A 25,253-nucleotide genomic window follows, 5' to 3' on the forward strand; every position below is an offset into this window, starting at 1 on the left:
GTAGTCACATAATGATCAAGTACAGTCAATACTTAATTTTCATTTTTAATAAGTTCCTATCACTTTCATCTAATGCTCTTATACGATTTCGTTAAAACATTGAATTGTCTCATTTTTTGTAACTTGATATTTAATTTTTTCCTAATAAATATCTCACTTATAAAATAAATAATATTATAAATATTTATGCTACTGTTCCATCTACTTACATAAATTTTTCTAAATCAAAATTGTTAGCATAGGACACCCAAAATATCATAGATGACCCTATTTGTATCCACGTATAAAAAGTGAGTATTTGTATCCATAGATATTTGTTGACATCCCTCGGTAATTGATAGATACATTGATTTTAAAACTAATACAATGTCTTATATGGATCTCTCCAAGATGGTCCAAATGTGGGGCTTTACCATTTTTAGTAAAAATTAAATTTTTAAATAATAAAAAATAAGAATAAAAATAGTATTTTATTAAAATTTACGAAAAATATGAGGATCCACCTTTAAATCGGGTCCATATTAGTCAATCCATAGTAATAATTTTTTTTAATAAGGATAATTTTATTAATATAATGATTTTTTTTATCGTATAAATAAAATGATGTTATTGGCATATGTAAATAACATAGATAACTCTTTAACTATGGGTGAGCCGTCACCAAAACCCTAGTTTTTTCTCCTTCATCCACGTAAGAGGGGGTGATTTAGAGTCAATTTTTGACCCAAAATTACCCCTCTAACTCGTTTTTCTCTTTCCCTTTTATTGAAATAAGTAATTTGCACATCTATTTCATTTTTTCTTTCGTGATTTCGTTGTCTTAATACGACGTTGTTTTGTTCGTCGGCTTTGTGTGACGTTGTTTGTCTTTCTTGTTTCGTTCAAGCATTTGTTCGGTTCAAATTGACATATCAGCTTCGATCTAGTGCAGATCCAACCAATGACTTTGTCGTCGTCAACGTTGCAGATCTGGAGACATGAGTATTCCGTAGACTTGAATATAGCCATATGTGTAGGCATCTGTGCCTTGCCGTTTTATGCTATTACATGATTAAAAAACTCAATTATATGTCAAATTTTCACACCATGTTGGTAAGACAACACCAAGCCTATTCAAATATTGATTTTCCTTCAAAAAAAAATATAGATTTATTAAATTGTGAGAGTTTAACCTTTTCCAATAATCCCTCTCTCTAAGAAAAAAGAACGGACAACAATTCTTTGATGAAAATTATGCAAATTTATGAAAATTTTCCATATTATAATTTCTACAAATCTTATTTAGATTTTTTTTTTTTTTAGGAACAACCCTTTTTTAGATTGTAAGTCGTAGAAAAGTTTCTCTTCTGTAACCAAAAGATAAAAATTTCTCTTCTTTTGATGAACAACTTTTTTTGATAAACCTCTAAAACAAATCTTTTTTGATAAAACTTTTTTTTATGAATAACTCTTCTTTTTTATGAAAATTTTCCATATTATAATTTCTAAAAAATTTCTTTAGATTTTTTCAAAAAAAAAAAATTCTTTAGATTTTTTTTATGAACAACTTTTTTTCAGATCGTAAATATTAAATCGTAGAAAAATTTATCTTCTCTAACCAAAAAAATAAAAGTTCATATTCTTTTGAAGAACAACTCTTTTTTGATATACCTCTAAAAAAAGTCTTTTTCATAAAAACTTTTTTTTGTATGAATATCTTTTCCTTTTTTTTGAAAATTTTCCATATTATAATTTTTACAAATCTTCTTTAGATTTTTTTTATGAACAACTCTTTTTCAGATTCTAAATATTAAATCGTAGAAAAGTTTATCTTTTGTACACAAAAAAAAAAAGTTTCTCTTCTTTTTACAAACCTTTTTATTTTTAATGAACAACTCTTCTTTAGATTGCAAGTATTTTCATCCATTTGCTATAATTTTTGTTAGAGCAAATTATGCTCTCCTCACTTAAGAGAAACTTGAACTATAGTTCTAACTCTCTTATGTTAAAACATACAATCCTTTTTTCTCTTATATTAGAAAAATTTACACTCGATTTTCTTGAGAAAAACTTGTATATTTATCTATATCGCTTTATGGTCAAAGAGACAATAAGTAGGAGTGCTTTTTTTTCTTTAATTGAGAAGTCATGATAATTTTGATTTAAATAGTGCATAAAAAATAGGGTTTACTCTAATATGTGTTCTAAGAGCACATGGCCTAATGACACGTTATAACGTTTCCACAAATAATATGTTAGCATTTCCCTACAAAATACTACTACTACTACAAATTTTTGTCAAAAAATACTACTACTACTACAAATTTCAAATTATAAGTCCTCGTGAGCTTAGCTCAGTTGGTATGGACAATGAATAATATATGCAAGGTCCGGGGTTCGAACCTGGCCACCACAAAAAAAAGAAAAAGTTGGTATGGACAATGCATAAAATATGCAAGGTCTGGGATTCGAACCCCCGGAAACCACCAAAAAAAAAAATTCAAATTATAAACAATGCAATGTTAGTATTAATGGTAAAGTGGACTAAGGAGAGGTAATTAATTTTTATTTAAGAAAGGAGATGTAAATTTTAACAGGCATTAATTTATACGTTAATGTGGATATGAATATTTTTAATGAAAATATTGTATTGTATTAGTTATCACTTAATTGTGAGACCATGGGGTTGGATTGTAGGTAGAATTGGAGGATCTCTTATTTATTTATAAATATTTTTATTATTATCATATATTTTATGAAAAATATACGAAACAAATGTTAAATTTAAGATTAATTTTAAGTTTTTGTCAAAAAAACATTTAAGATTAATTTTAAGTTAAAAAAAAATCGCTAACGGTAGAGTGGACTAATTAAGGAGATGTGATTAATTTTTATTTAAGAAAGGAGATGTAAATTTTAACAGACATTAATTTATACATTAATGCAGATATGAATATTTTTAATGAAAATATTGTATTGTCATTAAAAATATTGTATTTTTTGACAAAAATTAAAAATATTGTATTGTATTGTTCTTTCAAAAATGAAAATATTGTATTGTATTAGTTATCACTTAATTGTGAGATCATGGGATTGGGTAGAGTTGGAGGATCTCTCGTTTATTTATATTTTTATTATTATAATATCTTTTATGAAAAATATTGTACGAAACAAATGTTAAATTTAAGATTAATTAAAAATATTGTACGAAACAAATGTTAAATTTAAGATTAATTTTAAGTTAAAAAAAAAAAATCGCCATCCATCTTTTAACCGAAATGTACCTTTTAAACTTAAAATAAATTTAAAGCAAAACAATTTTAACTTTTTTTTTTTCAAGAGCTCTGATATTTAGCTATAGTTTTTTTAGCTATAGTTGTAGAGCTTTTATTTAGACAAAAGTAAGCTGAGAGAAGTATGACCTTATCACTAATAAAAAAAAAGATATATTTACTACTCTTTGTTTGCCTTTCAAAATATACGTTACTATTCTTTATTTCAAAATTTTACCGTTAAACTTTTGACAGTATCTAAATGGATAGTTAATGTATCTTCCAAAAAAGATCACCGGAACAAAACCATGATTTTTTTTTAACAGTGGAACAAAACCATGATATCACTGCAACCTAATCACATATGATATAAGTGATGCAAAAAGAAAGAACAACCCTTTTGTGATATGAGATTAAGAAGGGTATGTATAATCGGTAGGATGAGCTCCACGAATGGTGGTCGATTATTGATAAATGGACTGTTAGAGTCAATTCGGGAAAAAATGACATTTTCGTCATTGCAACAAACAATTATCATCCTCTCAAAAAAAAAAGCAATTATCATGGCGCCATTTTGTGATGAGGGAGAGAAGATAGTAGACAACATAACAACAACCATAACAAAATAAGCAACATCTCTGGCTCAAATTTCATGTACAAATCCGATTAACGATTGGTAAAATTGAATAAATCAAACATCTACAATGAAAATCAAAAGCAAAGTGCACATAAGAACACTAAACATTATAAAATTATTGAAATTACTGATATTGAATCATAAGAAAAGTGGGAATGATGTCTAAGGTTTATTTTATGTGCCTTATATATGCCAATGATTTTCAAAGCCTTTGAATGCAGAGATATGGAGAGATGTTATGCGCTTGAATGCCGAAATGAAGAGATTTGAATTTGATTTTCAAAGCAATGAATGCATTGAAAGCTCATTCGACCTGTACTTGATAAACATTTGAATCAGTATATCATTAATTGTAATAGAGTCTAGAACCATGCCATGTGTACTTGAGAATAGAAGAGGTTTGAATTGTTTATATTGTAGATATGATGTAAATTTGTACGATTCTGCGAATAGATTTTAGAAATCAATTTCACATAAACAAAACAAGTTTACTAAAAGTTACTTCTTATGTCCCAAATTATAAGTCGTTTTGGGAAAAAATTTGTCATAAATTATAAGTCGCTTTACCATACCATGTTGCTTTTCTTATTACACCTTTAACTATTTATTACTCTCTTTTCTTTTAATTATTTATTTTATTTTTCCAATAACATTAATTAAGGACAATTTTATAAAACAACTTATAATACATATTTCCCATACAAAATTAATTACATTTCTTAATACTCCCTCCGTCCCTTAATGTAACATCCCTTTCCTTTTTTTTCACATTTCTTAAGAAAAGCTGACAATGTAATTATTATGTCTGTTTTGTGTGTTAATATTACCATATTGTCTTTTATTTGTATATGTATTAAATTTGACTTTTTAAATTTCAAAACAAGTTAGTAGTATTAATTAGGGGTATGTTTAGGAAAAAATAATAAATGCATCTAGTAATTTGAAAAGGGGTTTAGATTTAGGGACAAAAGTAAAGTCAAATGGGTGGTTAAATATAAGGACGGAGGGAGTATGTGTGAAATACATAAAACGTCATATAATTTGGAATGGAGGGAGTACAATTTTGAAGACTTTAATTATCATCATTAATGTATGAGAAGTCTTTGTATTGTAATACATTAAATTTTGGTCAAATAGTCAAAATATTTAATTTATTCATATATTTATCGCAAACATTTAATTTTCTAATATAATTGCAATATAATCCATATGGGCATTACCACACTAGTGATTATAAATACAGGGTAGAGCATAGTGATTGAGCACATCACCAACAAAGAACAAAGAGTGAGATTACTCTCCTCTCACCATTTTCATTTTTGGTTCATCTATAGCTGTCATTTTCCAACTCCAAATTCCCAAAGGTAAACTCCAAAAATCTAAATCAAAACGTAAACTTATTGTTACATTTTGCTTGGTTTTACTCAAAAGAAAAACAATATGCTTGGTTTTTTGGGATTATAGAGCATGCATGTACTATTGCCCAAGACCATTTTTTCTTCTTCTTATATATGCCAACTAAAACTATAGACAATTATTGGATTTTTGAAAATCAGATTCAAACATGGATGTATCTGAAGTGTGTCCAACTGTTGATGCAATCAGAGCTTTCCTTGAATACTTGGTAGATCCATTGCTGCAGGAAGATCATTCTACCAATGATGATCTTCCACTATCACAACATGAAAAAGTTGCAAAACAGGTTTTGTTTTTCATTCACCTTGAAATTTTTTTTTTATGGCAATCCAAAGATTAACTAATAACTATTGGTGACTATTTGGACATGATTTTTGTTACGCCTTTTTAAACAAAATTATTTTAAATTTCATTAATCAACATTTAATAGAAGACGATTTAAACTTGAGGTGATTGCTCAGTTGTACGAGCTTAGCCTTGTTACCTCCAGGTAAAGAGGTAAAGAGTTCAAAATATTGGTCATTAGTGCCATTTTGATCGATAAAAATTTCCCCTTTGCCAGTATTTTAATAAAAGTTCTCATTTGATTTTAAAATTGAAAGATTAGTAAACATCAAATTGAAGTTCTTATTTGATTTTAATATCTAATTGAAGTTCATGAATTTAACATCTACTTAAAGTTTCTATTAGATATGGCAATCCAAAGATTAATTAACATTTAATTGAAGTTCCTATTTGATTTAAACGTTGAAGAACCACATGTATTTAATTATATGATTATGGTGTAGGTGCATTCAGTCGTGTTATTGAACAACTACTACCATAGAAAACTGAATCAAGAGCTAGCATTTTTGCCATATAGGGAATTTTGCAAGATCATTGTCTATCTGAGACCAGCAATGTCAGCATATATGAAATTTACGTTGCAGCCTGATTATATTGACCTCGTTGACATCGATCAGCAACTTTCATTAACAGAAAAAGCGATCATGAGTTCCTATGATATATGCTTATATTTAGATCCATCGAAAAATGATCCTATTATAGAGGGTTGGCCCATTTCAAAAGTTGCAGTCCTTTTGGTCGATAGTAAGAAGGAAAACTGCTTCTTGCGTTTTAATTCCTTCACTGATGGAGTATGGTCATTGATTGAAAAAGATGTTGTTACTTCAGATCAAATTTCTGAAGTTACAAGTGAGATCAAATCTCCATACAAAAGAAGAAGTGTAATTATGACGCGTTCGAAAGTCATATTAAATGAAGATCAACTCTTGCAAGTTGGATATTCTGCTGTTAAGGAAGTTGCAGGTAATTATCCTTCTTTTACATAAAGATTGAATTAGTTTTAATTTATTCAAAATTGGAATCAAATGCCAGTGTGACTCATGGTGTACACTTTTCTTATGTTTTCTATACATCTTGAGGTTCATATCAGGACATGCTTTGTTTTTTCTTTATTTTCTGTATATTAAATTGTTTTAACATGCATTATTTGACTCATAATCGTCGAACATGATTCTTATATAATAATTTCATATTTCCCTTATGACTAGGTGTCAATGGTATTGATATGATGCTTTTGGGAAGTTACACTGTGTATTCCCAGAGCAAAGAGAGGACAGCTTCTCGCTTTTACATAATGAAGTGCTCACAGTTGATCGTTGAAGGGTTTACTAAAGTTCCTATCGAAGATTTAATTGAAAGGTTCGTTACAATTGATATGGCTTTTCTATAACAAACTTTTTGTGTGTTTCTCTATAACATTTGATATCTCATCTTTGTATAGCTTTCGAGGTCCTTTGGTCAAAGGATGTTCTAGCAGTTGGAAGACCACCCCAGTTGTCAAGTACTTCCACATGCTTCCTTATTCTGAAATAATCTCAGAATGGATTTCTAGGTTGGTAAAATTCACATTTCCCATTTTCTGATGCTAAATTCATATTGATTTACAGTAATGAATATTGACCTCATAATTAGAAGCCTCGTAAAGATTGCATAGGTTTGATTAAATTATTTCTCATTTCCATCTTACGTTTTCCATACAATAATGATGGATATTTGCATAATATGTTCTTTGCAGAGAAGCTTTCTCAAATAGTTTGCAAGATTTAAAGCTGGCAGAGAAACAATTCTTAAAACTTGAAGTGACAGAATCACATGTAAGTAGTAAGGGCTTGTAATTGATCTTGATAACAAGTTGTGCAGATGTTTTATACAATATTTTTCAAGGCTTTTCCAATACTATATATTATCTCTCACCTAACTACATGCCATTGGATATATTGATAGGTTGAGAAGGTTTGTTCAACATGGATGCACATCACTGAGGATGGAATCAAGGATCAACCTGCTTCAGATACCATTTCTAAAAATGAATCGGAAGGATGTGCAAGTGATGCCATGAACCTAGGTAAGCAGGATAGGCCAAAAGTGTTGAAGCCCTGGGTAAGGAAAACCAAAAAAGATCGAAAGCAAATAGGATCCCATGATACAAATCAAGAGGGACCTGATACAAGAGGCAAAAATGGTCCAATAAAGGTGGATACAAGTTCTAGTGATACACCAAAACAAAGGCCCAAGAGATTGATCACGAGACCTAGCAGATTCAATACTTAAATGTATCTCTAGAAGCATTCAAGGAAGAGGGTAAATCCATGAGCTGATACAAATATCTCTACTACCTGAAAAAGCATAAGAATAAAAATAGTTAGCAATTTTCTTTTATATTTTAATCAATGGGATGAAGACAATTAGTGTCTCAGTATCCTATATCCTAGGAAGAATTGTATCGTCTCTAGCATTATATGAATTGTGTTTGCGTTTGGACTGATCATATTTTTGTTTCTTGCTTTATCTTTCTAGTTTTGGTTTTACCATGTTAACTTGGAAATTTCTTGTTACCTTGTTTTCCAAGAATTAAATAAATATGTGATTTATAATTGCTCTACATGACTTACATTGGACTCTGCACACATGACAACAATGTGTGCATTCTAGGGCTGGAAATGAGCCGAGTCGAATCGAACTTGTTTGAGCTCGACTCGACTCGATAAGATTTGGTTCAACTCGAAACTCGACTCGAGTTCGTTACAAACTTTTTTTAACTCGAACTCGACTCGATTTGAGTTCGTTATTAACTCGGTTCGGCTCGTTAGGTTTAGTTCAATTGCTCAAATCACATAATTTAATAGTCATTTTTTTGCATTTTTGCACAAAAAAAAATCAAATTTTATAGATCTTTGGCCTTTCAGATTTTTTCTTTTAAAATCCAACAGGACATAGCACAAGCTGTGTAAAACGGGCGCAAAACTAGCACATACAAAAGCCAACAACAACATAGAGAATAGAAAAATTTGAATCGAATATGAATTGAAAACACCTGCAGCCAGTACAATTATAAAGATGGACTTTGGTAGAAATCCTAATACAATCCCCTGGTCAGAAAAGAGCATGAAATAAAAGCTCAAAATGCCAAAAACTCCCGCAAGGAAAATGTAGAAAATGGACAAAACACAGTTGCACCAATCTTCTAGTTTTGTGATAATGAACATAGTACCAAGTGTTGCACAAAATACCATGGAGAGGATCTTTCGTGCTAATGGTGACTAGTGAAGATCACAAGGTCAGGATGGCTACTCACATGCTTGCAGAGGAGGCCGAGTATTGGTGGACCAATGCTAAGGGAAGACTTGAGGCCGGTGGTGAAGCTGTGACTTGGGCTAGGTTCAAGATTGAGTTTTTGAGGAAGTACTTTCCTGAGGATTTGAGGACCAAGAAGGAAGTGGGATTCTTGAACTTGAAGCAAGAGAACCGTTCAGTAGCTGAGTATGCTGCAAAGTTTGAAGAGCTTTCGAGGTTTTGTCCATACATCAATGCGGAGGATGCGATGGTTTCCAAGTGTGTGAAGTTTGAGAGCGGTTTGAGGCCCGATATCTATCAGTACATGTGTATTCAGGAGATCCGAGACTTTGACACTTTGGTGCATAAGTGTCGTATGTTTGATGATGCTGGGAGGGCTAAAGCTAATCATTACAAGGCTCAGCATGATAAGAAAGGAAAGAGTCATGGATTTGGGAAACCGAATAGCAAGGACAAAGGAAAGAAGAAAGAAGGTGGTGGAGACTCTAAGCCTAATGTTGTTGAGGTCAGGTGCTTCAAGTGTGGACATTGGGTCATTTTGCTAATGATTGCAAGAAGGGTGATAGTTGCTACAAGTGTGGAAAAGCGGGTCACAAGGCTTTTGAGTGTACTTATGTTGAGAAGGAGATTACTTGCTACAACTGTGATGAGAAGGGGCATATCAGTACTAAGTGTACCAAGCCGAAGAAGGCGGCGGGAAAGGTGTTTGCATTGAATGCGGAAGAGGTGGAGCATCCGGATAATCTCATCTGAGGTATGTGTTTTATCAATAGTACTCATTTGATTGCAATTATTGATACCTGTGCTACTCATTCTTTTATTGCGGCTAGTTGTGTTGAGCGTTTGGGTTTGGTTGTGACTCCGTTGTCTCGTGGGATGGTTATCGACACCCCGGCTAGTGGTTTGGTGACTACTTCCTTAGTGTGTGCTAAGTGTCCTGTTAGTTTTGGTAACGTTGATTTTGAGTTGGATCTTGTGTGTCTTCCGTTGAAGCATATGGACGTGATTTTTGGTATGGATTGGATGTTGACTTTTGGTGTTAACATTAATTGTTTGACCAAGAGTATAACATTTTCTAAGCCGGTAGCTGAGGAAGGTGGGAAGTTCTTGACCGCGGAGCAAGTGAAGAAGTCTTTGGACGGTGAAGCTAGTGTGTTTATGACGTTTGCTTCCTTGAAGGAAAGTAGTGAGAAAGGAGTTGGTGAATTGCTGGTAGTGCAAGAGTTTCCAGAAGTTTTTCCGAACGACATTACCGAGTTGCCGCCAGAGAGGGAAGTTGAGTTTGCAATTGATTTGGTTCCGGGAACGATTCCTATCTCGATTGCGCCGTATCGGATGTCTGGATTAGAGTTGGGTGAGTTGAACCAGCAGTTGGAAGAGTTGCTCGAGAAGCAGTTTATCAGGTTGAGTGTTTCTCCGTGGGGTGCTCCTGTGTTGTTGGTTAAGAAGAAGGATGGAAGCATGAAGTTGTGTGTGGATTATCGGCAGTTGAACAAGGTGACAATCAAGAATCGGTATCCGCTTCCGAGGATTGATGATTTGATGGATCAGTTGGTTGGTGCGGAAGTGTTCAGCAAGATTGATTTGATATCAAGATATCATCAGATTAGAGTAAAGGCGGAAGATATATCCAAAACTGCGTTCCGAACAAGGTATGGACACTATGAGTATTATGTGATGCCATTTGGAGTATCTAATGCGCCAGGTGTCTTCATGGAATATATGAATAGGATATTTCATCCTTTTCTGGACCATTTTGTGGTAGTGTTTATAGATGATATTTTGGTGTATTCGAAGTCAGAAGAAGAGCATGCCGAGCATTTGAGGATTGCATTGGGAGTCTTGAAGGAGAATAAGTTGTTTGCTAAGTTGTCGAAGTGTGAGTTTTGGTTGCGGGAAGTGAGTTTCCTTGGTCATGTGATTTCTAAAGGTGGTATTGTCGTGGATCCGTCGAAAGTTGATGCAGTGTTGCAGTGGGAATCACCTAAGTCTGTTTTTGAAGTTAGAAGCTTCCTTGGATTAGCAGGTTATTATCGGAGGTTCATTGAGGGATTCTCTAAGTTGGCGTTGCCATTGACGCAGTTGACTCGGAAAGGACAAGCTTATGTTTGGGATGCTATGTGTGAAAAGAGTTTCCAAGAGTTGAAGAAGAGGTTGACTTCAGCTCCAGTGTTGATCTTGCCGAATCTGAAGGAATCGTTTGTTGTGTATTGTGATGCTTCTAAGATGGGTCTTGGTGGTGGGCTTATGCAGAATCATCAGGTTGTGGCTTATGCTTCGAGGCAATTGAAAGTGCATGAGAAGAATTATCCGACTCATGACTTGGAATTGGCAGCAGTGGTGTATGTGTTGAAGATTTGGAGGCATTATTTGTATGGTTCTAAGTTTGAAGTGTTCAGTGACCACAAAAGTTTGAAGTACTTGTTTGATCAGAAGGAGTTGAATATGAGGCAGAGAAGATGGTTGGAGTATCTTAAGGATTTTGATTTCTAGCTAAGTTATCATCTTGAGAAGGGGAATGTTGTTGCTGATGCTTTGAGTAGGAAGTCGTTTCATATGTCTGCTTTGATGGTTAAAGAGTTGGAGTTGATTGAGCAGTTCTGAGATTTGAGTTTGGTTAGTGAGTTGACACCGGAGGGTGTGAGGTTGGGAATGTTGAAGCTGACAAGTAATATTTTGGAAGAGATTAAGAATGGACAGAAGGAAGATTTAGAACTTGTAGATCGTGTGATGTTGGTTAATCAAGGCAAGGGTGGAGACTTCAGATTGGATGAGAACGGAGTTTCGATGTTTCATGATCGTGTTTGTGTACCAGATGTTCTTGAGCTTAAGAGAAGGATTTTGGAAGAAGGTCACAGAAGTAGTTTGAGTATTCACCCAGGAGCGACTAAGATGTATCAAGATTTGAAGAGGTTGTTTTGGTGGCCTGGAATGAAGAAAGAGATCGCGGAATTTGTGTATGCTTGTTTGGTTTGTCAGAAGTCTAAGATTGAACATTAGAAACCGTCGGGTTTGATGCAACCGTTGTTTGTGCCAGAGTGGAAGTGGGATAGTATCTCTATGGATTTTGTCGGAGCGATGCCGAAGACTGTGAAGGGTTTTGATTTGATTTGGGTGATTGTTGATCGGTTGATGAAGTAGGCACATTTTGTTCCTATCAAGACCGATATGTCTGTGGCGAAGTTGGCTGAGATCTTCATTGAGCAGATTGTTAGATTGCATGGTATTCCTTCTAGTATTGTGTCGAATCGGGATTCGAGGTTTACTTCTAAGTTTTGGAAGAGTTTGCAAGTTGCTTTGGGAACTAAGTTGAGGTTGAGTTCTGCTTATCATCCCCAGACTGATGGTCAGACGAAGACGACTATTCAGAGTTTGGAAGATTAGTTGAGAGCTTGTGTGTTGGAGCAAGGTGTCAATTGGGTCGAATGTCTACCGTTGATTGAGTTTACTTACAACAACAGTTTTCATTCTAGTATCGGAATGACACCATTTGAGGCTTTGTATGGTCGGGGGTGTAGGACTCCGTTATGTTGGTATGAGTCAGGTGAAAGTGCTATGTTAGGACCAGAAGTTGTGCAAGAAACTACGGAAAAGGTTAAGATGATTCAAGAGAAGATGAGAGCATCTCAGAGTAGGCAGAAGAGTTATCATGATAAGAGGAGGAAGAACATTGAGTTTCAGGTTGTTGATCATGTGTTTTTGAGAGTGAATCCTGTAACCGGTGTGGGTCGTGCTTTGAAGTGTCGGAAGTTGACTCCTCGTTTTGTTGGATCGTTTGAGATTATTGAGAAGGTGGGGGTTGTAGCGTATCGGATTGTGTTACCACCGTCATTGTCGAATCTTCGTGATGTGTTTCATATGTCTCAGTTGCGGAAGTATGTGTATGATGTGTCTCATGTGATTCAAGTGGATGATTTGGAAGTAAGAGATAATTTGACTGTTGAGACTTGGCCAGTTAGGATTGAGGATCAGGAGGTGAAGCGTTTGCATGGCAAGGAGATCGTTTTGGTTAAAGTGATTTGGGTCGGACCAACTGGTGAGAGTGCCACATGGGAATCAGAGAATAGGATGAGGGTTTTGTATCCAGAGTTGTTTCCGTCAGGTAATTTTCGAGGGCGAAAATTCTTTTTAGTGGGGGAGGGTTGTAACAACCCGATTTTCCGCTAGATTTATTTTATTATTTACTTAATTGCTTTTATGTGTGGTTGTATGTGCTCTTATGTGATTATTTGCCTCTGTGTGTATTTTCGGTTGGGATTTGTAGAATTCGGTGTTAGAAGGGCATTTTAGTCATTTTGGACTCAGGGGTATTTTGGTCATTTTGTGAGTAGGGGTAATTTAGTAATTTTGATGAGGATTCTTTTTAGTGCTTAGTGAGAGTGGTTATTTTACTAAGTGCTAAGGAGTTGTAGTGAATTGTTTTATTACCGGTAGGTGACCGTTAGTATTACATTTTACCTTTAAGAGAGTAGTAACATTTTGGGTTAGAATAGAAATGGGTTAGGCCCATTAAGGCATTGTGAGTTGAGCCCAATTAGATTGAACCTATATAAACTCTAGTTTGTAGAGAAAATAGGGTTTTACCAACATTTTTCACAATTGAGAAGAGATAGAGATAGAGAGAATATAAGGGTTTGAAGAGGAAGATCTAGAGAAGGCTAGAGGGAGCTAGAGATTCAAGCATTGGGAGCTAAAGTGAATCCCTAGTTGATTTTGTGAAGAATTAAGGTAAGGGGGTTAGACTTTAATCATAATTAATAGTTGTAGTTCTACCCTAATTCTTTGCTTAAGTGGTTAATTTGATTTTTGGTTGTAGAAATTCGTGCTTAATTGTGATGATAAGATTATGTACATGAATTGAATGATAATTGTGTCGTTGTTGTTGAATTTGAATGTTAAAATGGGTAGATATGAACATGATGAGTTTTTGTATGAAATTGATGATGAATAAGGTTGTGGTTGTTAGATTGATGATGAATTCATGTTCCAATGTTATTGTTGTTGTTGTTAGATATGTTGTTGTTGAATTGATGCATTGGGTATCATGAATTTGGTGAATTGATGATGAAATTTGTTGTTGTTGAAAGTTGAGAAAGTGTTGGTGAAATGGTGAATTTTGTTAAATTGATGTTTTAATCTCAAAACTTATGCATGTGTAAGTGTTTTGAAATGTATATGACCTTTAAACATCTTTGGGATTAAGTTTTGGGGTTTGGAATGATCAAAATTGGGATTTTTGGGTGAAAAGGGGTTGGGACCCGAAACATTTTTGACAGGAATTATGAAGCTTCGCTTAAGCGAGCTCCAAGCGAGCTCTAAGAGAACGTGCCAGAACGTTTTGGACCCAGTTCGCTTAAGCGAGCCGCAAGCGAGCTCCAAGCGAGCAAGCCCATGACTTATTGGAGCTTGGTCGCTTAAGCGAGCAGTCCCTCGCTTAAGCGAGCAACACCTTTTTCAGCTACTCTTGATTTTTCGTTTCGTGCACTTGGGGACCAATCCGGACTTTCTAAAATGTTTCTTTTGACTTGTTTAACCTCTGTTTATACATTTAATCCTACTGGAACTTCATTGAATCAAATTGGACTTGATTTTGGTGAAATTCATTTAACTTTTGAAAAATGGTCCAAAACGTCGATTTTCCGGAAGCTCGTTTTTCTCATGGAATTGAAGTAGGATCAAAGTTGTATATGGTTTACATGATATTTGAAAATGGTTGTGATTGGTTTCATCAAGTCGTAACTTGTTTTGCTTTGAAAAGGAGAAATTCCTTGAAAAATGATAAAGAGAGACGAACCTTGAGTTTTTCATGATTTCGTCACATTTGGCCGGTGAAACGCCAAAGTATCCTCTACTGCACTCACATGTGGCCTAGAGGTATACTTAGTTGAGGCATTGAATCTTGTTTACTTGGTTTGGTTCAATAATTTCAATTATTTTGAAAATGAGATAAGATAGACGAATTTTGTTGAAAACGGTTCCTTTGAACCAATTACCTTGTAAATCTTTTGTGAATGACTTTATATGATTAATTGAGGATATATGAATGGTTGTTGAAGGTTGAATATGATGTTTATCATAAATTTTGTATTATTCCATTTTGCTTGGTTTATGAGAAGTATGTAGAATTGTTGTGAGATATTGTGTAGTTGATGATGATTTATGTGATGATGACTCATATGTGAATTGTGATTTGTTGAATGTGGGTGGACATGAATACTTGATAATGCAAATGTTGTTGAGCTAGTCAATGTAATTGGAGGTGTACATTTACATTGTCATTGGTAGTTGTATGTTGAAGTTGTGCATTATCGGGTCATTGTTGTATGTCCATGCATCATATCATATGGAGTTAGTTATGAAATGTAAAAGGAGGTGTACTTTTACATAGTAAGAGGAGGTGTGCTCTTAATTAGATGTGCGGTTGGCATCTAATGTTGTTGTATGATACCACATGCATATATGTGTCGAGTATAGACGCATTGCATATTGAAACGAAATCTTGATGTAATATGTGAATGTTGTTTATTGGTGATAAGTGGATGCTTGCTTGTAATATTTGGATTGGTTGAATGAATGTATATATGGAAGTTAATTGTTTATGCAACTATTTGAGAATTAATTTGACTTCTTTATATCCGATTATTATTTATTGATTATGATTAATGTAAAGCTAACCTCCAGTGGTTTTTGCCACCTACCTGTCTGTATGGATGGGTAGACGTCGTGCAGGATTAGTTGCTTTTGGTGAGTTGATGCTTAGATAACGGGAGTTGTCTCGTTGTCGGTTGTCGAGTCTAGATTTTAGGCTCTGATTAGGGTGTAGTGTCCTCTTGTTTCTGTTGAATTCTGTTATGTTGTTGAGATTTGTCCATTGTCGGACTTGGAGGATTATTTTTATATGTTGATGTAGTGTTGACCATGGCATGTTTTGTTGGGATATTTTATTTGTATCCGCTGCTACTGTTGAGATATTATTATATATGCATGTTGAATTTGGATTTTGTTTAGACGTAGCGTCTATTTCTTGAATATTTGTCATATTCGCGTGTTTTATCGCTTTAATAGAAATAGGGTGTTACATCTATCACCATGAAGTTGTCCAATACAATGCTACAATTATATTGCATTACATGGAAATGTGAACATTTGAAGAATTCCCAAATTTTTGTTCACAAATCAATGCAAATGAATAATAGTTATACACAACTCAAAGTCGTCCAAAGTTTATAAAAATTGAAACCCAAATTACATTGATCAAATCTTGTATATTTGTTTTTCTTTATAAATAAATTAGATTCATATGGAAATACTATAACACAATGTCTGAGCACAAGAAATACCACGACCCTTCTACAAGCCTACAACAGTACAACAACAAAAGTTATCTTGATGTGCTTTGAAAACATCTAACCAACGAAAATCCACCAAATCAGAGTTTGGATTGAAAAAATCTAAATTATTTACAACACCTTCTCCATCCTCCCAAAATTACTTTGTTCGCACTAAAAACATATACATCAAACATAGACAATTAGCATGCAAATGTCTCGTTGATCATTTACAACAAAATTGAGAATGAAAACAATTTATTTCACTTACTTGAATGCTTTATTGTATGCCAATTGCACCAATTACTTGAACACTCTCTTGTACTTTAGATGCATGCAGGTTCTGCCATCAAACATTAAAAATTATAAATAGGAAAATGTTAATTTGTGCCCCGAATGCACAAGTTAAAGATTTAAATATAGAAAGAACTTATTAGAATGTGTGCATTGCATTTAATATTTAACTTTTTAATCATTTAAATGCACAAAATTTTAGAGAAGTTTCTTTTTTTAGATTTTTTAACATGTTCCCTAAGGGCACAAGTTAACACTACCCTTATAAATATTACAAATTATTACTCTAGGTGTACCAAATCTTAAAATTACCTCTTTTCGACCTTGATCATTTCTACTTTTTTGGGTTCTCTTGTAAGTTTTTTCATAATTTGATAAATTTTAGAAGATTTCCTGTTGTGAATTCGGTAACTCCAAATCTCACATCAATGAAATTTAGATTTGTTGGGCAAGTATAAATGGCAGCCAAAATAACCACAAGCAACAACAATATATCTAGATCTAATCTAGCAAACAAGTGTAAAGAAAAACCACAATCGAACCAAAGAATAAACAAGATAAAGAGGGTAGAGAAAAAAAACAACACCAAAGAATTGTTTACCCAGTTCGATACAACATTAACCCACTATGGGGGAGAGAGACTGATCTCTCCACTTCACTATCAATGAGTTCTTTACAAAGATATACAAAAAGGTTACAAGAAATTAGTTTCAACAAACTGTCCAAGAACAAACCTAATTTCTACCATTTTCTCAATCTCCTCCTCTCATGAACAAGAGACTCAACGAGTTCACTTGATCCAAGGTGTTTCCCAATTGTTTCCTAACTCTAAAAGGGAACCAATCCGTAGCTTTTGATTTCCTAATGATCTACTCTTTTGGTCTCGTAAGACTCACCCAAGTTGCTCACAAAGACTCTCCTTTGATGTGTTTCCCAACCCCATGAATCTCTCCCCTAAAGGCACCAACCCTCTCCCAAGAGTCCCCTTTTTTGGTTCTCCAGGATTCACATCTTGAAGTTTGAAACCTCACCCAAAGACCCTCAACCTTTAGTATCTAAATACCCTAAAAGTTCCCTCCTTTGGTTTCCATGAGATTCACCAAGATTACTCAACAAATGGGTCAAAGGATGCTTATATAGTGTTCAGATCCAGACAAAATCGTGTCACAATTTGCCTAAATCGCGCCACGATAAAGCTCATACACAATATTGTACTGAACCCTTATCAACAAATCATACCACGATTTCCCAAATTGTGTCACAATTTGGCTTCCATAAACACACTCACATACAGCCTCAAATACATGCATACAATCTAGCCTTACACTGAGTTTTTGTTATTGGATTTAGCTTCAAAAGATTATTTGATCCGCTCACATAGTTTGTTCCATGACTTCAAGCTACTGTAAAATATTATTTCCCATCACCTCCATTTTTTTTCTACTAAGTTTAGTAACTCCAAAACTCAAAGTCCGGGCACATCTCTTGTAATATTGTGGAAGCTCGTCTTTAAAGCTAAATCTCATTCACAGAATTGTGATTCATTTATTACATTTAAATTTATTGAGCATATTTATGCACATAATCAAATGCAACGAATGTGGTGATATTGACTAGTACCAATGAATGATGATAAAAACTACACACCAAATTTTAGTAACTAGTTTTAAATGTGTCTTGCATTTAGTTATGAAATTGTGGTAATTAGTCTTGAATGTTGTGTTGCATTGTAAATATCGTTTCCTTTGAAATTAATGTCAGAATCTCTAATGTTACGTTGCATTTAATTAGTTGAGTGTATTGTTTAGAAAATTGTAGCCTAAACTATTTGAGTGTGTTGTTTAGAAAATTGTTGTGATCAATTTTGAATATTGTTGTGTTGCATTTGATTAGTTGCACCGTAAATATCTCTTCCTTTTGAATTAATGTCATACTTCGCGATGCATGACTCTTCATTTACAAATGCATGAACTGTTGTAGAATTAATAATATGGTTATTAATTGAAGGTTTAGACATTAATAATGTTACTTGTTTAGGTGGGATCAAGATTGAGTTATAAACAATGGGGGATTAGGTAGAAAAAAATACATTAGGAGTAGATAAAATAACTAAAACAAAATATAGATATTAAAAACAATCTATATCTATTAACATTATATAAAACCAAATTTATTTTATTGTTGTTGTTTTAATTAATGAATTAATTTCAACTATTACAGAACTAAAATTACACCTATGGTCCTTTAACTTAATTTCAAAAATTACACATATGATCATTTAATTATTTTTTTTGAGGTGGCCGAGGTTCGAACTCCAGATCCTGCATATATTATGCATTATCCAAAAGGCCGATCTTTAACAATTTCTTCTTTCTCACGGTGCTCACCCACACACATTCTGATTCTTCTTTATTACATGTACTCCAATGTTTGTTTCTACCCAAAACCAAGATCTAAAAAAATTAAAACCATGCACATTTTTTTACTTTAGTTGCTCACCAACAATGAATAATTCAAGTGATAAAGAGATTTGGGTTCCTTAAACAAGTGTTCAAAGGGTTCAATCATTGACTCTTGTGTATCGCTGGAAATTAGTCACTTCAAAGTGACAGTCGAAACTCCGTACTTATAACATGGTAAAAAAAATTGAAATACAAATAGTTTAACTTTTTTGAAAGTTTTTGGACAAAAATTATCACATTTATTACAATATCATGTATTCTAATGGAAAAATAAATATAAATAATTTGACTTTTGCTACTAACATTTTTTGAACAAAAATATTTACATTTATTACAATTCCATGCATGTATTGTAATTTAAAAATCAAATTTAGAATCAACTAAAATGCTTGACCCAAAAAAAAAAAAGAATCAACTAAAATGCTAAGTGTCACTCACTAATTTGGTAAAGTGTTCATAATTTTTTTTCCTCGTGAACTTAGCTCAGTTGGTAGGGACAATGCATAAAATATGCAAGGTTCGGGGTTCAAACCCCGACCACCACAAAAAAAAAGTGTTCATAATTTTTTTATTATAGATGCACACACCGAAGGGAAGTTTATGAACCTTGTCATGTATATCTCAAGTAAATAAAAATATTAACTAAATTAATAAAAAAAATCTTACTTATTATAATTTTTTCCAATGGCATATTGTTTTTTATTTTTGAAATATCTAATGGCAAATTGTTCGTAATTAGTTTTTTTTTAGGTTTAAATGTGTAATTGGTCCCTGCACTTTTAACAGATTTTGGCATTGGTCCCTGCACTTTTTTTTGTTTGGCATTGGTCTCTGCACTTTGTAAAAATATTGGCATTGGTCCCTGTACTTTTTTCTGTTTGGCATTGGTCCCTGCACTTTGTAAAAATATTGGTATTGGTCCCTGCACTTTGGAAAAATATTGGTATTGGTCCCAATCATTTCATGCCACGTGGCACCAATACCAATATTTTTTCAAAGTGCAGGGACCAATACCAATATTTTTACAAAGTGCAGGGACCAATGCCAAACAAAAAAAAGTACAGGGACCAATGCCAATATTTTTACAAAGTGCAGGGACCAATGCCAAACAAAAAAAAGTGCAGGGACCAATGTCAAAATCTGTTAAAAGTGCAGGGACCAATTACACATTTAAACCTTTTTTTTACATTAAAATATATTGATTTGCATTTAAACCCATAACCTCTAACTTCTTAACCTTAACTCAAACAAGTTGAGCTACCTAACCTCTCTAATGTTGTTTATCATTTACATTCAACACTTAGTTTCATTTTGATGCCTTATTAGTTTTTACACGCAGATGAAAATTGATAAATTCGAATTTTAGTAAACTAGAAATAAAACTGAGTTTATTCAGAAGAACTCGATAAACTCATGTAAAAACTGGTAAACTCGAAGGAAATTATCAAAAGTTTTTTTTTCATCTAAATTTTCATATTTGGTTCATTTTCTACGATTTTACGAATCAAGGTTAGAAATCGATTTCAAGTAGACAACTTCAAGTGTAAATCAACTTCTATTATACTCCCTCCGCTCCTTTATATAAGAAACAAAAAATATAAATCATCAAGACCAAGGAAATCAAGTGTAAATCAACTTCTATTATACTCCCTTCGCTCCTTTATATAAGAAACAAAAAATATAAATCATCAAGACCAAGGAAATATATTGAAAATAGTTATCTTCATTTAATACACCTCTACATTTAATTTTTTTTCCATGAATACCCCTAAATTAATTACTCTTGATTCCACCAACTTACTTACTTTTAATATTCTCTCTCATAATAAATAAGGGCACAAATGAAATTTAGCTTCAAACACACTTAAAAATTGGTCAATGTTTCTTATAAAATGGACCAGAAATATTCTCACTTTTGTTTCTTAGAAAAATGACCGGAGTTTGACAACTTTAATTATCATCATTAATGCATGAGAAGTCTTTGTATTGCAATACATTAAATTTTGGTCAAAAAGTCACAATATTTAATTTATTCATATACTCCCTCCGATCACATTTATAAGTACAAAATAACTTTTTAGGTACATTGAATAATTAATGTATCCGGTCACATTTATGAGTTAGATGCATTAATTATTGGATGTACCTAAAAAGTTATTTTTTGCTTACAATTTAGGACGGAAGGAGTACACATATGTGCATTACCACACTAGTTTTATGATAAATACAAGAACAAAGAGTGAGATTACTCTCCTCTTGACTAGCTGGCATTTTTTTAACTCATTGTAACATTTTCCAACTCCAAATTCCCAAAGGTAAACTCCAAAAATCTAAAAGAAAACGTAAACTTATTGTTACATTTTGCTTGGTTTTACTAAAAAAAAAAAAAAAAACAATATGCTTGGTTTTTTGGGATTATAGAACATGCATGTTTTATTGTCCAAGACCATGATGCTTGAATTCAATTGAAACTTTCTTTCTTACCATTTTTTTTCTTCTTATATGTGACAACTATAACCATAATCAATTATTGGATTTTTGAAAATCAGATTCAAACATGGATGTATCAGAAGTGTGTCCAACTGTTGATGCAATCAGAGCTTTCCTTGAATACTTGGTAGATCCATTGCTGCAGGAAGATCATTCTACCAATGATGATCTTCCACTATCACAACATGAAAAAGTTGCAAAACAGGTTTTTTTTTTCATCCACCTTGAACCTTTTTTTATGGCAATCCAAAGATTAACTAATAGCTCTTGGTGACTATTTGGACATGATTTTTGTTACGCCTTTTTAAACAAAATTATTTTAAATTTCATTAATTAACATTTAATAGAAGTTGATTTACACTTGAGGTGATTGCTCAGTTGTACGAGCTTAGCCTTGTTACCTCCAGGTAAAGAGTTCAAATCCCCTTGAAGACGGTTATGAATTCGTCATTAGTATCATTTGATTTATAAAAATTTCCCCTTTGCCAATATTTTCATGATTTATAAAAATTTCCCCTTTGCCAATATTTTCAAAAAAAATCTCATTTGATTTTAAAATTGAAAGATTAATTACATCAAATTGAAGTTCCTGATTTTAACATCTACTTGAAGTTCCCATTAGATATGGCAATCCAAAGATTAATTAACATCTAATTGAATTATCCTATTTGGTTTTAATGATGAAGAACCAAAGTATTTAATTATATGATTATGGTGTAGGTGCATTCAGTCGCGTTATTGAACAACTACTACCACAAAAAACTGAATCAAGAGCTAGCATTTTTGCCATATAGGGAATTTTGCAAGATCATTGTGGATCTAAGTCCAGCAATGTCAGCATATATGAAATTCACGTTGCTGCCTGAATATGCTGAACTTGTTGACGCGGAGCAGCAACTTTCATTAGCAGAAAAAGCGATCATGAGTGCCTATGATATATGCTTATATTTAGATGCATTGAAAAATGATCCTAATATAGAGGGTTGGCCCATTTCAAAAGTTGCGGTCCTTTTGGTTGATAATGAGAAGGAAAACTGCTTCTTGAATTTTAATTCCATCCTTCATGGAGTATGGTCATTGATTGAAAAAGATGTTGATACATCAGATCAAATTTCTGAAGTTACAAGTGAAATCAAATCTCCATACAAAAGAAGAAGAGTAATTATGAAGCGTTCGAAAGTCATATTAAATGAAGATCAACTCTTGCAAGTTGGATATTCTGCTGTTAAGGAAATTGCAGGTAATTATCCTTCTTTTACATAAAGATTGCATTAGTTTTAATTTATTCACAATTGGAATCAAATGTCAGCATGACTCATGGAGTCATGGTGTACACTTTTCTTATGTTTTCTATAAATCTTGAGGTTTATATCAGGACATGCTTTGTTTTTCGTTATTTTCTGTATAGTAAATAGTTTCTTCTCTATTAATTAGTTTTAACATGCATTTTTTTAATTCATAAAAGTCGAACATGATTCTTATATAATGATTTCATATTTCCCTTATGAATAGGTGTCAATAGTATTGATATGATGCTTTTGGGAAGTTATACTGTGTATTCCCAGAGCAAAGAGAGGACAGCTTCTCGTTTTTATATAATGAAGTGCTCAGAGTTGATTGATGAAGGGTTTACTCAAGTTCCTATCAAAGATTTAATTGAAAGGTTCGCTACAATCGATATGGCTTTTCTATGACAAACTTTTTGTGTGTTTCTCTATAACATTTGATATCTCATTTTTGTATAGCTTTCGGGGTCCTTTGGTCGAAAGAAGTTCTAGCAGTTGGAAGGCCACCTCGGTTGTCAAGTACTTCCATATGCTTCCTTACTCTGAAATAATCTCAGAATGGATTTCTAGGTTGGTATAATTCACATTTCCCATTTTCTGATGCTATATTTAGATTGATTTACAATAATGAATATTGACCTAATAATTAGAAGCCTCGGAAACATAGCATAGGTTTGATTAAATTATTTCCTATTTCCATCTTATGTTTTCGTTTCACCTTTTCCATAAAATAATGTTGTATATTTGCATAATATGTTCTTTGCAGAGAAGCTTTCTCAAATAGTTTGCAAGATTTAATGCTGGCAGAGAAACAATTCTCAAAGCTTGAAGTGACAGAATCGCATGTAAGTAGTAAGGGCTTGTATATTAAATATTAATCTTGATAACAAGTCGTGCAAATGTTTTATACAATATTTTTTGTATTGAGTAAACTCTTACTAGTTGTGTCTATGGATACTTCTTTAGGTTTACATAAACCCTAGAGTTTTTACTATTTCCTTTATTGTTGAGATAGCTTTTCTCTTAAAAAAAAAACAGTTTCAATGCTTTTCCAATACTAGATATTATCTCTCACCTAACTACATGCCATTGGATATATTGACAGGTTGAGAAGGTTTGTTCAACAAGGATGCAAATCACTGAGGATGGAATCAAAGATCAACCTATTTCTGAAAATGAATCTGAAGGATGTGCAAGTGATGTCAAGGACCAGGGTCAGCAGGATAGGCCCAAAGTGTTGAAGATCTATGTAAGGAGAAACAAAAAAGATCGAAAGGTAGTAAATCCATCATTGCAACATCACTCAAATGAATGTACACAACCCATTGAGGCTTGTGTTACAAAGCAAATAGGATCCCATGATACAAATCAAAAGGGACCTAATACAAGAGACAAAAATGGTCCAATAAAGGTGGATACAAGTTCTAGTGATACACCAAAACAAAGGCCCAAGAGATTGATCACGAGACCTAGCAGATTCAATACTTAAATGTATCTCTAGAAGCATTCAAGGAAGAGGGTAAATCCATGATCTGATACAAGTTGTCCCTTACTACCATTAATACCTGAAAAAGAATAAGAATAAAAATACTTAGGAATTTTCTTTTATATATGAAGACAATTAGTGTCTCTAGTATTATGTGAATTGTGTTTGCGTTTGGACTGATCATATTTTTGTTTCTTGCTTTATCTTTCTAGTTTTATTTTTACTGTTAACTTGGAAATTTCTTGTTACCTTGTTTTCCAAGAATTAAATAAATAGGTGTTCATAATTGCTTTACATGGCTTACATTGGACTCTGCACACATGACAACAGTGTGTGCATTAATAAGGAAACACAATGATGACGTTCAAGAATGGTAGTAAGTGATAAGTAAAATCAAAAGATTGAGTCCACAACCGCAAAATGAAGATGAAACTATCCATAGATTTCTGTTTTTTTTTTTTTTAAGGAGAAACTAACCATAGATATTTTTCATGTTTAAAGTATCAAAAAATAATTCACAAGTAGAACTTGTGGAATGAATAAACAGATTTCTAGTCCATCACCCAAAAGTTGTCGAATACAATGCTACAATTATTCTAGTTGGAACTTAGTTTTTTTTTTTTTTTATTTCTATTGTAATGATAACTGTAAAGGTGACAAAAGTGTTCTTATAATCATATGATTGTCTAAAAAAGCAAATGCCAACATACGCCCTAAGGGTAGGGTTGGACATCGGTCGGTTTCGGTCGGAAATCGAGCCAAAATCTCAATCCGCACTAACCCACGGTTGGAACTTCTAGGCTCAATTCTGCCCATTTAATGTCTCGGTTTAGTCGGTTTCAGTTTAATCAGATAAGCTGGTTACACGGGTGGGTTCAATCGGTTAACTCCTTAATGGACCAAATTAAATTTAGCTCATAAATTTTTTCAAGAAAATACCTTTCAATAGTAAAAGATTTCTGGT

At 33.1% G+C, this 25,253-nt stretch overlaps 2 protein-coding genes across 2 annotated transcripts; both read left to right on the plus strand.

Moving 5' to 3' along the window:
• The first annotated feature begins 5,130 nt into the window (after nucleotides 1–5,130).
• LOC146951071 (uncharacterized) lies at nucleotides 5,131–23,383 on the plus strand. The gene is made up of 5 exons (XM_085748707.1): nucleotides 5,131–5,252; nucleotides 21,577–21,722; nucleotides 22,238–22,757; nucleotides 23,030–23,180; nucleotides 23,263–23,383. The coding sequence occupies exons 2-5, from the start codon at nucleotides 21,585–21,587 to the stop codon at nucleotides 23,381–23,383; spliced, it is 930 nt and encodes a 309-aa protein (XP_085604833.1). The 5' UTR covers nucleotides 5,131–5,252; nucleotides 21,577–21,584.
• On the plus strand, nucleotides 5,165–8,137 carry LOC146951072 (uncharacterized). Its single transcript, XM_085747041.1, has 7 exons — nucleotides 5,165–5,252; nucleotides 5,445–5,590; nucleotides 6,093–6,612; nucleotides 6,858–7,008; nucleotides 7,091–7,201; nucleotides 7,385–7,463; nucleotides 7,594–8,137. Exons 2-7 carry the CDS (start codon nucleotides 5,453–5,455, stop codon nucleotides 7,918–7,920), a joined length of 1,326 nt encoding a protein of 441 aa, XP_085603167.1. The 5' UTR covers nucleotides 5,165–5,252; nucleotides 5,445–5,452; the 3' UTR covers nucleotides 7,921–8,137.
• Nucleotides 23,384–25,253: the final 1,870 nt, after the last annotated feature.

Source organism: Medicago sativa, chromosome 2 (assembly GCF_051527215.1).
Source record: "Medicago sativa cultivar Bolivia chromosome 2, Bolivia_mono, whole genome shotgun sequence".
Classification (NCBI taxonomy): Eukaryota; Viridiplantae; Streptophyta; class Magnoliopsida; order Fabales; family Fabaceae; genus Medicago; species Medicago sativa.

Coding starts and splice junctions, on each gene's coding strand:
- LOC146951071 (XM_085748707.1), top strand. CDS start 21,585: ATGGATGTATCAGAAGTGTGTCCAACTGTTGATGCAATCAGAGCTTTC. Junction 22,758..23,029: donor TGCTGTTAAGGAAATTGCAG/GTAATTATCCTT, acceptor CCTTATGAATAG/GTGTCAATAGTATTGATATG. Junction 23,181..23,262: donor ATCAAAGATTTAATTGAAAG/GTTCGCTACAAT, acceptor ATTTTTGTATAG/CTTTCGGGGTCCTTTGGTCG.
- LOC146951072 (XM_085747041.1), top strand. CDS start 5,453: ATGGATGTATCTGAAGTGTGTCCAACTGTTGATGCAATCAGAGCTTTC. Junction 5,591..6,092: donor ATGAAAAAGTTGCAAAACAG/GTTTTGTTTTTC, acceptor ATTATGGTGTAG/GTGCATTCAGTCGTGTTATT. Junction 7,464..7,593: donor TTGAAGTGACAGAATCACAT/GTAAGTAGTAAG, acceptor ATATATTGATAG/GTTGAGAAGGTTTGTTCAAC.